The sequence below is a fragment of the Lacerta agilis genome, chromosome 6 (genome assembly GCF_009819535.1).
Source record: "Lacerta agilis isolate rLacAgi1 chromosome 6, rLacAgi1.pri, whole genome shotgun sequence".
Taxonomy (NCBI): domain Eukaryota; kingdom Metazoa; phylum Chordata; class Lepidosauria; order Squamata; family Lacertidae; genus Lacerta; species Lacerta agilis.
The window spans coordinates 9,660,028-9,672,776 of NC_046317.1; the positions used below are offsets into that span (position 1 = coordinate 9,660,028).

Below are 12,749 nucleotides of genomic sequence, written 5' to 3' on the forward strand. Positions count from 1 at the left end.
CAGACTGTGGTTTCATATACTACAAAAAATGCATGAAATCCAGTGTATATGAGACCTTTTAATTTAATTTTTTGGAAGAATAAAATTCCTGTGACGTTAATTGCTTCTTGTACATTAATTGAAAGAGTTTTTTCTTTCGTTATAAGGGGTGTGGATGGGTGTTGCTTATTCATAAAAATGCTGACCAGCGTTTTTAGGCCTTGTGGACAGAAATCTGAATGGATATAGTTTTAAAGTCTCTTGTCTGTTGCAATCGAGTTCATGCTAAACCAAAATTAGCATGAGGTAAGGTCACCTAACATTGCTCACGTGAGGTCTGAATAACTCAAACCTGTATCCAGTGTTTCAACATTGCCTCAATTCGGTCACTGCACAAGCCGTGGTTTAAGAAGGCTCAACTGTGGTTTGGTGTGACATCGACAAACCATTGTTAGGGATGCATTTAATATGAGGTAGGTAGCACAGTTCAGTTTACCATTTCAAAGATTCTGCTAATTTCTATCTCCTACTGCTACCCTGTACTAAAGGTAAAGGTAAAGGGACCCCTGACCATTAGGTCCAGTCGTGTCCAACTCTGGGGTTGCGGCGCTCATCTCGCGTTAATGGCCGAGGGAGCTGGCGTACAGGTTCCGGGTCATGTTGTCAGCATGACTAAGCAGCTCCTGGCGAACCAGAGCAGCGCACGGAAACACCGTTTACCTTCCCGCCGGAGCGGTACCTATTTATCTACTTGCACAGGCGTGCTTTCGAACTGCTAAGTGGGCAGGAGCTGGGACCGAGCAACGGGAGCTCACGCCGCCGCGGGGATTCGAACCGCCGACCTTCTGATCAGCAAGCCCTAGGCTCTGTGGTTTAACCCACAGCGCCACCCACATCCCTTACCCTATACTAGGGATGTTTAATTTTGTAACATAGACGTATTGGCCAGGATTCAAGCATTCCCAAACTGCCATTCAAACCACAGGCCATACTTCCCCTCCTCTGCTTTGTATCACAAACTGCTTTTTAGAGGACTCCCTGTTTCAAAAGTGGCTAATTTTACCTCATGGGTTTTTAGAAAATGAAGGTTAAAAGCCCCCACACACCCCACCCTTACCCCCACCAGGCATGTGGAAAAACCTGTGTAGCTCTTTGGGATCCCAGCAATTACACAGAGCACGTTAATTCCCTTGTCAAGCTTGCATTAAAGCTCTGAAATCAACCGATGAAGAAAAAAGGAAATTTACTTAAAACGTTTAATCCCGTTATAAATTCCCTATGCAGATTTTGTATAAAACTGTAAAAAGGGATCTGTTGTCACGTTTGCCCAACTAACACTTAACTGCCAATTATCACTTGATAACAGGAGTCTTTTTGGCAATCTCTTAAAAAGAAGAAGAAGAAGAAGAAAAAGAAATAATGTTCTTTAATCCAGTGATCTTGACAGCAGCTGGCCTATGCCAGAAAGCCCTCTGGGTGGTGATTTTACGGAGGTGAAAGGCTAAGCAATAGAAATAAATACTGGCCTTTCCAATAAAGACAGACTTATTTGTCAGGGTGCCTAGAGGGAGTGAATTGCCTAAGCAGTAGTTTTATGGAAAACAACTGTTTCTTCTAATATTTGCGGAGCATCGTTTTTGCTAGACAAAACAACTTAACATGTTAATTTTTTTTCTAACTTGATGTGATTTAATAATACAGTGATCAGTGCTTCTTCCACATGTTAGGACTAGATTGGGATTTGAGGCTTTAAAATTAATCCTAGTATAGCCAGGAGTCCATCTCTTGCAGTTAGTGGATGGCCTGGTTTACAAGTCATGCTAAGCCAAACCATGACTTAGCATGAGTGTGCAAGTAATCTGGCTCCTCGGTAGGAGATTGTGTCTGCTCTGCATCTCCCTGTTTGTTTTGCTGCTGAGCCATGCTGAGCTAAGCTGCGTTTCAAGTGCTGTACGAACCCAGCCTTGTGGTTCAGCTCTCTCCAGGCTAGCCACACATGGTAAACCAAGCTTTGCCAAGCCAAGCCATGGTTTAGCTGGACATAATTCAGCAGCAAAACAAGGCGAGAGGAGCGGCTGTGATCTCCCACCTGGGAGCTTGCAGTATATGTGCTAAACTCTTGTTTGCCTCAGCATGATGTGAGAAGCAGGCAAAGACGTGTGACTTTCCCCCTACTCCCTTATTTGTGTGCTTAAACTTTAACCACCAACAGTTGGCCAGGTCAGGCGCTGGCTGAAGGGAGTAGGAAGTTTAGCCCCTCACCAGCCTGATGCAGCCATGTCACCACTTCCCATCCTTTTCACCGAGACCCTGGGCAGCTCCTTTTGAATGGGAACCAATCTTTGCTCCCATCTAGATAGATAGATAGATGATAGATAGATAGATAGATAGATAGATAGATAGATAGATGGATAGATAGATAATACTTTATTTGGCTATAAGCCCACAAGGTAAGACTAATCAATAAATAAAAACAGCATTTTACATTCTAAAATATCAACTATAATATTTCAACGCATAATCTCCTTCGCATTACGTACAAGCTCTAATTGCTCCCATCTACAGTGTGAGACCACCATCTTTTTACTCAAAATGCAGTGTCCCTGGCCTGTAGATCTAAAAACAAAACAAAAAACCAGCCTATAAGCCTATGATATGTATAGAACTATAAAAACTATAGATTTCATAAATCTAGGTTTGGGCATTGCATTTCGGCTGTTGCAAATAAAAGCTGGTCTTGGGAGGGCGATAAGTGGTGCATGCTCTGTGTTATGTATTGAAGTTCTCACCCTAGGCCACTAGGGGTGTGTGTATATAGTTAATTCTGCTGCAGTTTTCACTCAGGTCCGCATATGCAAATGAAGGATTGTAAACTGACATTCAGGGATTGGGTAACTGCAGAAAGTTGTTACTGTTGCGTTGTAGCTGAGTTCTATATAAGCAGGCTGTTGAGGCCTTCAGTTAGTTCTGTTCCAGCCTGAGAATAAACAAGAGCTGTTTGGAAATCACTGTGTCGTCTGCTGTGTCCACCCACGACTTAACACTCTGGTTATCTCTTGTTTGGATTACTGCAATGCGCTCTATGTGGGGCTACCTTTGAAGGTGACCCAGAAACTACAACTAATCCAGAATGCGGCAGCTAGACTGGTGACAGGGAGTGGCTGCCGAGACCCCATAACACCGGTCTTGAAAGACCTACATTGGCTCCCAGTACGTTTCCGAGCACAATTCAAAGTGTTGGTACTGACCTTTAAAGCCCTAAGCGGCCTCAGCCTAGTATACCTGAAGGAGCGTCTCCACCCCCATCGATTTACCCAGACACTGAGGTCCAGCTCCGAGGGCCTTCTGGCAGTTCCCTCACTGCGAGAAGCCAAGTTACAAGGAACCAGGCAGAGGGCCTTCTCGGTAGTGGCACCTGCCCTGTGGAATGCTCTCCGACCAGATGTCAAAGAGACCAACAACTACCAGACTTTTTGAAGACATCTGAAGGCAGCCCTGTTTAGGGAAGCTTTTAATGTTTGATGGATTATTGTATTTTAACATTTTGCTGGAAGCTGCCCAGACTGGCTGGGGGAAACTACTTTATAGTCACAGCTCTCTCTCTCTCTCTCTCTCTCTGGTACCATCAGCAGCATCATGTTGAGGACCTGGTGGTCAGGGCCTGGTAACCAACACACTTTGAATTCCTGATAGTCTTTAGTCTTCATGTTTTTCATTCATGTTTCTTACAGTCCTGCTCTCACCTTGTTAACACAGAAATTGGCTCCATTATTTCATGGAGACATTGATTGCATAGTAGGGTCACAGCCCTGACACAAAACAGATTCGACGAATACCAGCTCTTGGGGACTGAAAAACTTCACATGCTGATGACAATGAAATGTTTTGCAATCTTTTCTCAGACCTCAAGTAGCGGGCGACATTCTGTTCGTATCACCGGTCTCAGTACTATTGACTTCCGGGCTGGGTTTTCTAGAAGTCCAACATTAGATTTCAAAATGACTTCCAGCAGACCAGTGCAAGGTTAGTAGGTCACAGTTGAATCCTCTTCACTTTTGGGGAGATAATCAAACAATATCCTCCTCCCCCCGTCCCACTGGTGTAAAGCACTCAGTCCCTAAATGATGCTGACTTTTGCTAATATGTGCTTGGTCCTTGTTCCCGAACCCCAAAGGTTATTATGCTGTTTCGGATTGTATTTTGTATGTGGCCACAGTATTTGCTCTCTAGCTGCAGCACACTGCCCTGAGATCTACTGAAGGGCGGCCGATAAATCCCCTTCAAAAAATCAACACAACTGAGTAAATGCGAACGATATTGGAATGTTTGTATTTGCATTTTGTCAATAGGCATACCTACTTACATTCTGCTAAATACTACGGGGATCCATATTCCTGCTAGAGTGGACCGACTAGAATTGCTAAGCATCACTGGAGAACTTCTGAAGACCATTCCGGTGAAATATTTCCCTGACAGGAAACCTTATGGAATCTGGAATATTTCTGAGTTTATTCCACCGAACGAAGCCTTTTTTCTTAAGATAACTGGCTATGACAAAGACGATTACTTTTTCCAGAGAGTCTCAAGCGTTTCGTTTTCTAACATTATTCCTGGTAATTATATATATATATATATTTTAAAAAGTTGTGTTCCTTATTTGAATCATCTTTATTTAGGGGATGATTTGGGGGTGGGGCGAGGTTGTCCAATGCCCACCCACACACCCAGTCCCCATGACACACAAAATTGCTGTTTTAGCAGTCATTTTAGGGTGGGGTGTGCAGTGGAGCCGTAGCAGTGCCCTCAACAGGTGAGAGCACCTCACATTTGTGGACATAGTTGCAGGGTCACTGGCGATAACCCACAATTCCCCCAGCCTCACCAGCCCCTCTTTCCACCTCATCCCCATCCTGCTGCGTTCTGCACCAACCCCCACCCCACGATCTGCTGTTGTCTATTAGATTTGCAAGAATTGTAATTTTTGTGTGTGCTTTTATTCTAGATGCTCCCAGAGTAAGCATGCCCAAGAAAACCCCAGGATATTACCTGCAGCCAGGTCACATTCCTTGCCATGTAGCCAGCCTCATACCATTTACTGTGTATTTTAGCAGAAATGGGATCAAGCTGGGAATGGAACAGTTTTTCAAGTAAGTAGCCATTTCTCAGTTTCATTGTACAACAACAGGGCTTCCTCCAAATAAAAGTCATTATTATTATTATTATTATTAAAATATTTATATACTGCCCTATTATAAAGATATATCACAGTGGTTTTACAACAATATAAAAACATAAAACCAACCATGAAATCAAAAAAACAAATTAAAAGCAAAATGAAATTTAAAACAAACACCAATAGACCACTGAGGGGAGATGTCTACACTTGGTGGAGCAGAAGGATTTGCAGCAGGCATTTAGAAGTTGACACAGAAGGACCCTGCAGCTGGACATTTTGAAAACCTGTGGGGTTTCTTTAAAAGCTGGTGTGTGCTTTAAGTAACAGTGATGGTGATTGAAATTTCAATAGGGTGATGATTGAATTTCAGTAGGGACAAACATAAGGTTCTATAACTTAGACAGGAATAATAACAAGCTGCACAAATACAAGATGGGGGATGCCTTGGTGGCCAGTAGTATGTTGTTCAGTTGTTCAGTCGTGTCCGACTCTTCGTGACCCCATGGACCAGAGCACGCCAGGCACGCCTATCCTTCACTGCCTCTCGCAGTTTGGCCAAACTCATGTTAGTAGCTTCGAGAACACTGTCCAACCATCTCATCCTCTGTTGTCCCCTTCTCCTTGTGCCCTCCATCTTTCCCAACATCAGGGTCTTTTCCAGGGAGTCTTCCCTTCTCATGAGGTGGCCAAAGTACTGGAGCCTCAACTTCAGGATCCGTCCTTCTAGTGAGCACTCAGGGCCGATTTCTTTAAGAATGGATAGGTTTGATCTTCTTGCAGTCCATGGGACTCTCAAGAGTCTCCTCCAGCACCATAATTCAAAAGCATCAATTCTTTGGCGATCAGCCTTCTTTATGGTCCAACTCTCACTTCCGTACATTACTACTGGGAAAACCATAGCTTTAACTATACGGACCTTTGTCAGCAGAGTGATGTCTTTGCTTTTTAAGATGCTGTCTAGGTTTCTCATTGCTTTTCTCCCAAGAAGCAGGCGTCTTCTAATTTCATGGCTGTTGTCACCATCTGCAGTGATCATGGAACCCAAGAAAGTGAAATCTCTCACTGCCTCCATTTCTTCCCCTTCTATTTGCCAGGAGGTGATGGGTAGTATAGTATATGTGAAAAAGATCTAGGGGTCTTAGTAGACCACAAGCTGAACACAAGTCAACAGTGTGATGTAGCAGCCAAAAAAAAAAAAAAGTTAATGCTATTCTAGGCTGCATCAACCAAAGTCTAGTGTCCAGATGAAGGAAAGTAATAATACCACTTGATTCTGCCTTAATCAGACCACACCTGGAGTCCTGTGTCCAGTTCTGGACACCACAATTTAAGAAGGATATTGACAAGCTGGATTATGTGCAGAGGAGGGCAACCAGATAGAAGAACGGCAGGAATGAAGACCTGTTTGTGTAGTTTTTCTACTTCGAAAATGGAGAAAGTGCGTGGCCCACATTCTTTTGAGGGTATCATTCTGTTTGGCAAGCTGACCTGCTTGTGCAGAGGGAACATTTGTAATAGTGTGACATAGAATTCCACCCTATATAATCAATCAATTAACAAGCTGGATTCCTGTAATCCTGTCCTGTAAACCGCTGTCAGTTTTATCACTTAATCTTTTTCATGAAGTTCCATTAAGTCATTGCAAGCAAATACTTCACCAGTTCAGTAATTCGGGTCTCAAACATTAATGACCAAATTGCTTGTTTTTCTCTCTCTCTTAATTCCCCCCGTATCTTGTTACATGACTGTGGAACAGAGCAGAATATGTTGATGCTTTCACAAAATAATCTTCAAGCCAAGGGTTACTGACTAAGAGCTGCATCTTAAGTAATGAGATTTACATTGGCTTTTCTCCTGTCGCATGGAGAGCTTGCAGTTACGTATGTGTTTTAAATGGGTTGATCAAATTCCATAGTATACTAGTCTCCCTTGATTTAGGATGAAGGCAGACATAACATTTTAATAGTGTGGGCACAGTGAGCCCTTTACAAAGTTTATAACGCGTATAAAATACTATGGGCAGCGGTTAGATATACTGTAGTAATCATGTAATGTTGTGCTAGATATTAAATTTAGCATGACTGAGCTTTACTTTCGCAGTGCCCCAAAGTGGGTTTGCTTGATAATATTTAAATGATGTCTTTAAATTTTGGCAGTGGTTTCTCAGCTAGCATCAGTGTAGCCATAACACTACAGTGGTACCTCGGTTTACGAACTTAATCCTTTCCGGAAGTCCGTTCTTAAACCGAAACCGTTTTTAAACCGAGGCACGCTTTCCCTAATGAGGCCTCCCACTGCCAGTGCCCTTCCACTGTTCGGATTCCATTCTTAGACCGAGGTAAAGTTCGCAAACCGGGACAGTGGTTCCGGTTTTGCGGAGATTGTAAACTGAATCTTTCGTAAGTCCGCTCCACTTCCCTGTGGGGAGGAGTTGCGGTGGACCGCGGAGCCGCTCTCCCCACTTCCTGTTGGGCAGTGGATTTTGTCCCTCGCCGCACGGAGGAGTCCCTGGCCACGTCAGCAAGCAACAGGCCAATCAGCCAGCTGGGGGCGTGACCGGGGGCTCCCTTTCAAAAGGAGAGGCGCGAGCCGAGGGGCTTCCTTTATCCGGGGGTGTGGGATCTTGTCCGAAGCCCGGGGCGGGGCTAGGGCCATGCCACGACCCCATTGGAACCCAGGGGGAACTTGAGTTGGTCTGAATCGACGGGGCTCCTCCTATCAGTGGTTTACCCTTACTGGACTTCCTGCTCTGCGGGCAGGAGTCAGATATAGTCAGGTCCACTCAATGCCTAAGCCAATACCACTCACATTCTGTAACCAATAAAGTTGTGGCCAAATTTTGCCCAATAACATTAACCTTATATTCTGTGTCCTGGGGTTTTTATTTCATTCCCAGGAGGGCGACTTTGGGGTCTCGACAGGCAAATAGGGCTGTTCTTAAACCAAGGTACCACTGTAGATTGAAAACTTCAAAACGTTTTCAGCTGGAGCAGAGTGAATGCCATGCATAACAGCTAATCAGCGTTTTAGCACAAATGATTAGCATAGTATCAGATGGTCACACTTTGTATTGGTTTACAAACTACAGCCTAACTTCTTTATCCTTCATTGCAAATCATTTATACGGGATGGAATTCAATATCGTGCTGTGATGAACAAGAATGTCAGTTTGCCAGACAGAACCATCCCTACTGTAATGGTCTCTGGCAGGCAAGCAAACCCCGATAAGAAGTAATGACTCTCCGGCAGTTTTATGTACGTTTATTTACAAAAAGACACATCCAGAGCACGGCTTCTCGCCTACTCGCATTTACGATAGTTGGCCAGTCTGATTCTTCGCCCCTCCCATAGCAGGGAGGATGCCAAACTCCCACCTTTGCCCTCTTGCCCTTCTGTTGCCCTCTGATCTTATCCAGTCGCCTAGAACGGGGACTGAGAGGCTGGCCTACCCCCTCCCCACTTCTACTCTACAAAGACTCAGACCTCTGCTTATCTGCTGATTGTCTAGCAATGCTCTGGCTGCCTTCCAACTCTTCCTCTCCTTGAGAGCTAACAGAGTCTTCCCCAAGAAGGGGGATTGAACTGCCCTTTCTCGACTCTGTCAGCCAGCTCTCATCTGCAGAGTCGGTCCCTCATTCACTTAGTTCAATTTCTGAGTCTAACTCTTCCCCTCTGCTCTGGGGGGCCCACGTTCCTGACACCCACTCATCTCCCTCTATGCTGGTCTGGGATTCTCCCAACTCTGCAAAGACAATTTCAAGGGGCAAGTGAGAGGAGCAGGGGAAGTCCCATTGCCTGCGTGGAAGACCCTACACTGGGCTTCCACTGACGGAGCTCATTAGGTGAATCCAGTATACCTGAAGGAGCGTCTCCACCCCCATCGTTTTGCCTGGACACTGAGGTCCAGCTCTGAGGGCCTTCTGGCAGTTCCCTCACTGGGAGAAGCCAAGTTACAGGGAACCAGGCAGAAGGCCTTCTCGGTAGTGGCACCCGCCCTGTGGAATGCCCTCCCGCCAGATGTCAAAGAGAAAAACAACTACCAGGCTTTTAGAAGACATCTGAAGGAAGCCCTGTTTAGGGAAGCTTTTCATGTTTAACAGACTATTGTATTTTAATGTTTTGTTGGAAGCTGCCCAGAGTGGCTGGGGAAACCCAGCCAGATGGGCGGGGTATAAATAAATTATTATTATTATTATTATTATTATTATTATTATTATTATTATTATTATTATTATTAATTTATTTATTCCAGAGACTCGGCTAGTGTGAACTGGGAGATTGCTAAGGTGTCTCTGCCGGATGAGGGTTACTATGAATGTATTGCCAGCAGCAGTGGAGGAACTGGCCGTGCACAGACATTTCTAGACGTGTCAGGTTAGTGATGTTTGCTATCTCATTTCCAGAGGGATCCATTTCACTCCCGATTTGTGATTTGATTCTGTAAAACAAACCTGATGACATTTTAATGAATTCCAGGTTGTGTAGCGAATATGCAACCCAACAAAAGATAAAAGACTGCTTGGATTACTGCATATTTAACTTAACGAAATTCACTACCACAGGATGCAGCCACGAGCACTGTCTTAGACAACCTTTAAAAAATAGAATCTGGCAAATTATAAGAACAGAAGGAGAACCCTGCTGGATCAGGCCAGGAGGCAGCACTGTGGGGGGAGGTCTCCAGCTAATTAATTCCCACCCCCTGATATAAAACTCAGCCAGTTCCTTCAGTATCCTGCTAATATATATATATATATACAGTGGTACCTTGGTTTACGAACTTAATCTGTCCCAGAAGTCCGTTCTTAAACTGAAACCGTTCTTAAACCAAGGCTGCTTTCCCTAATGAGGCCTCCCGCCGCTGGTGCCCTTCCACCGTTCGGCTTCCGTTCTTAGACCGAGGTAAAGTTCGCAAACCGGGACACTACTTCCGGTTTTGCGGAGTTCGTAAACCGAATCGTTTGTAAACAGGGCTGTTCTTAAACCGAGGTATCGCTGTATTTACATTTAGCCTCTCTGCTGCAGGAGCGCTATCCGTGGTCCTGAAACCCACACCTTAATCTCTCTCCAAGGTGCTGACATTTATTTATTTATTTGCCTCCCTTTGCTTGAGCCATCACCTCTCCTAGGTGGTGGGCATCCCTGCAGATCACAACATAAATTGATTGTTATGAAAACTTCATCCCCCAAAGCAACTTGCAAATGCAATAGCTATTAGCTATGTTAGCTGAAGAGAACATCCATATGTTAAGAGGTGTGATGCTTCTGAACATCAGTTGTTGAGGGCCAAAGGTACACTTATTTTAGACGGCTGTTTCAGACTACATGTGATAATTCCTCCAGAGCAGCTGTATATTTTCTTAAGATTTAGTGTCAGGAATAACGTAGTCCTGGACACAGCAGAGTTAACCGCAGGTTTTCTGGAAGCTTCTGGCTGTAGAGCATTAACTGGACAGCACAACGCAGGAACTCAGCAACTCACTTGGATAACTATATACAGTATTTATTGAAGCAACTAGTATCCATAAGTTACTATGTACAGACTTTACAAATAAAAGAAACAAAACATAAAATCTCTCCTCTCTGTCTCTCTCTCTCAACCTTCAGTACACCACTAACAACCAACCACACAGCTCTCACACAGAGCTCATTCTTTAGGAACTCATTGACCAACCACAGGTCGTTGCTAAGGGTCTGGAGAGAGAGCAGATCTTGGCTTTCTGCCAACTGGTAATTGCTAGAGAGGTGATAAGCTGATTTTCTGCACGTAGGCACTTTAAATTGTCTAACATCTTTGGCCACCTTAACTGGGATCCTTCTCTGGAATGAAGTTGAAATCTTCATGTGAGGAAGTGACATCAGTGGGTGCCTGGCCTGCCACATGCATTATACTCATTGGCAGGAAATAGGTTGAGAAACCATTTCTTGGCTCACTAAAATCTGGTTCTCCTGCTGGACTTCCTTGGTATGGTAACTTCCCTGTTTGAGAACCAGAACCTGCCTGTTTGCTGGAAGGTACAGTAATTGTTTGCAGGAATATCCGCTCAGTCAACATTCAGAAGTTTAACCACTTCAGTGAACCATATATCGATGAAGGCTATTTTTTTTACCCTTGCATATAATTCCATATACATTAAATGAATATCACTATATATAAGGAGGTGTTCTGAAAGCAACCGTAGGATTGAGGCTTTCATTGTATGATATACAATTTCTCAACCGACAAAGAAAACAAGTTTAACAGTTTAAACAACCACATTGACTCCAAATATTATAGTCAAAGAGGCAAGGTCAGCTCAATATTGTTCAACAGGAGTTTTAACATATGGTCGAAATGTCTATAAATGTCTCGGAAGAATTCAGAGTCAAAGGAACTCTGTTATGCAAAGATAAATGTGGACTTGTAAATCAGTGCTGGCATGAACATTCCTGTGTCCTTACAGGGTCTGTTTAGTTTTAGGAACTGTAAATCTTTCTAAAGGCAATTCATAAGAAAGAATGAATGTGAAATAATAAAGTTTTTACAGATTTTTTTTGTTTTCATAACTAAAACTAGAAATTGAGAGCTAGATATATACCCTTGCCACTCTCCCAGGATAATCTTTCTTCCCAGCTTACTCAACTGAGGGTAATATCTTAAGCATTTACGTTTTATTGGACTCTCTGACACAGTGGATCAGAAATTATTCTTTCCCTTAATTATATGAAATGTCTGAAATCTGGTCAACATTCCTCCATGGCAGAAACGACAAACATTTGAAGCATTTATTCCCCAACCCTTCCAATATTAAAACTGAAAATGTCATATGGTTTGTTAACTCATGTACATTTACTACCTATGGCAGCATGCTTTGAATATGAGGAAGATTTGCCTGGAAGTGAACCAGCTGTAGGTCTGTGCTGTTCATAAAAATGTAAAGGGTAGTTGAAAATTATTTCCAAATCGTACTCTAAGGAAATATAAAACTGTGTCAAGAATGCTGGCTCTGGTCTCAAAATAATGTATGCCCACCATTGATAAAGTGCATATTTGGTGAGGGAAATTATGTTTTATTTGCACGGTGGGAGAAGGAGGGATGGGAGAGGACATTAGTAGAGGGACAGGACTAAAAATCTAAGCTACAAAACCTCCATCCATCATTAAATCCAGGATGTGGGAATGTGGAGCTCATATTCTGACATTTTTAACGATATCCCTGTAACGAGAATGGCAAGAAACGTGTTTTCCTTTTCAAGGGAATAACAAATAAGGGAAGCGCTTGCAAAAATCCTTTTCTGCACAAGGGATTGGTTTTTATTCCATATGGAGTACCAACAAAATAAAGATCTGTTCTCAGACAATTATACTCTTTCTGGATCCATTTGTGTGGAGCCCTGTTCCATGGCATTCTTAGTCTCCTTTATAATCCATCCTTAAGAACTGTACCACTAATAATAATAATAATAATAATAATAATAATAATAATAATAATAAAAAAAAAATTACTTATACCCCACCCATCTGGCTGGGTTTCCCCAGCCACATGAACATGTTGGGATGAAACAATCCTGTTTCCCCCTGAACAAGTAATTACTGTACCATATTTTTCTGTGT

At 43.3% G+C, this 12,749-nt stretch overlaps 1 protein-coding gene across 1 annotated transcript in view; it reads left to right on the forward strand.

Annotated features, from left to right (window-relative positions):
• HMCN1 (hemicentin 1) overlaps positions 1-12,749 on the forward strand; it is a 286,626-nt gene that overhangs the window by 74,690 nt on the left and 199,187 nt on the right. Inside the window, exons 7-10 of the mRNA XM_033151379.1 lie at positions 3,882-4,002; positions 4,329-4,592; positions 4,982-5,126; positions 9,408-9,529. Of these exons, the coding sequence (XP_033007270.1) occupies positions 3,882-4,002; positions 4,329-4,592; positions 4,982-5,126; positions 9,408-9,529 (652 nt within the window). The remainder of the gene's footprint in view (positions 1-3,881; positions 4,003-4,328; positions 4,593-4,981; positions 5,127-9,407; positions 9,530-12,749) is intronic.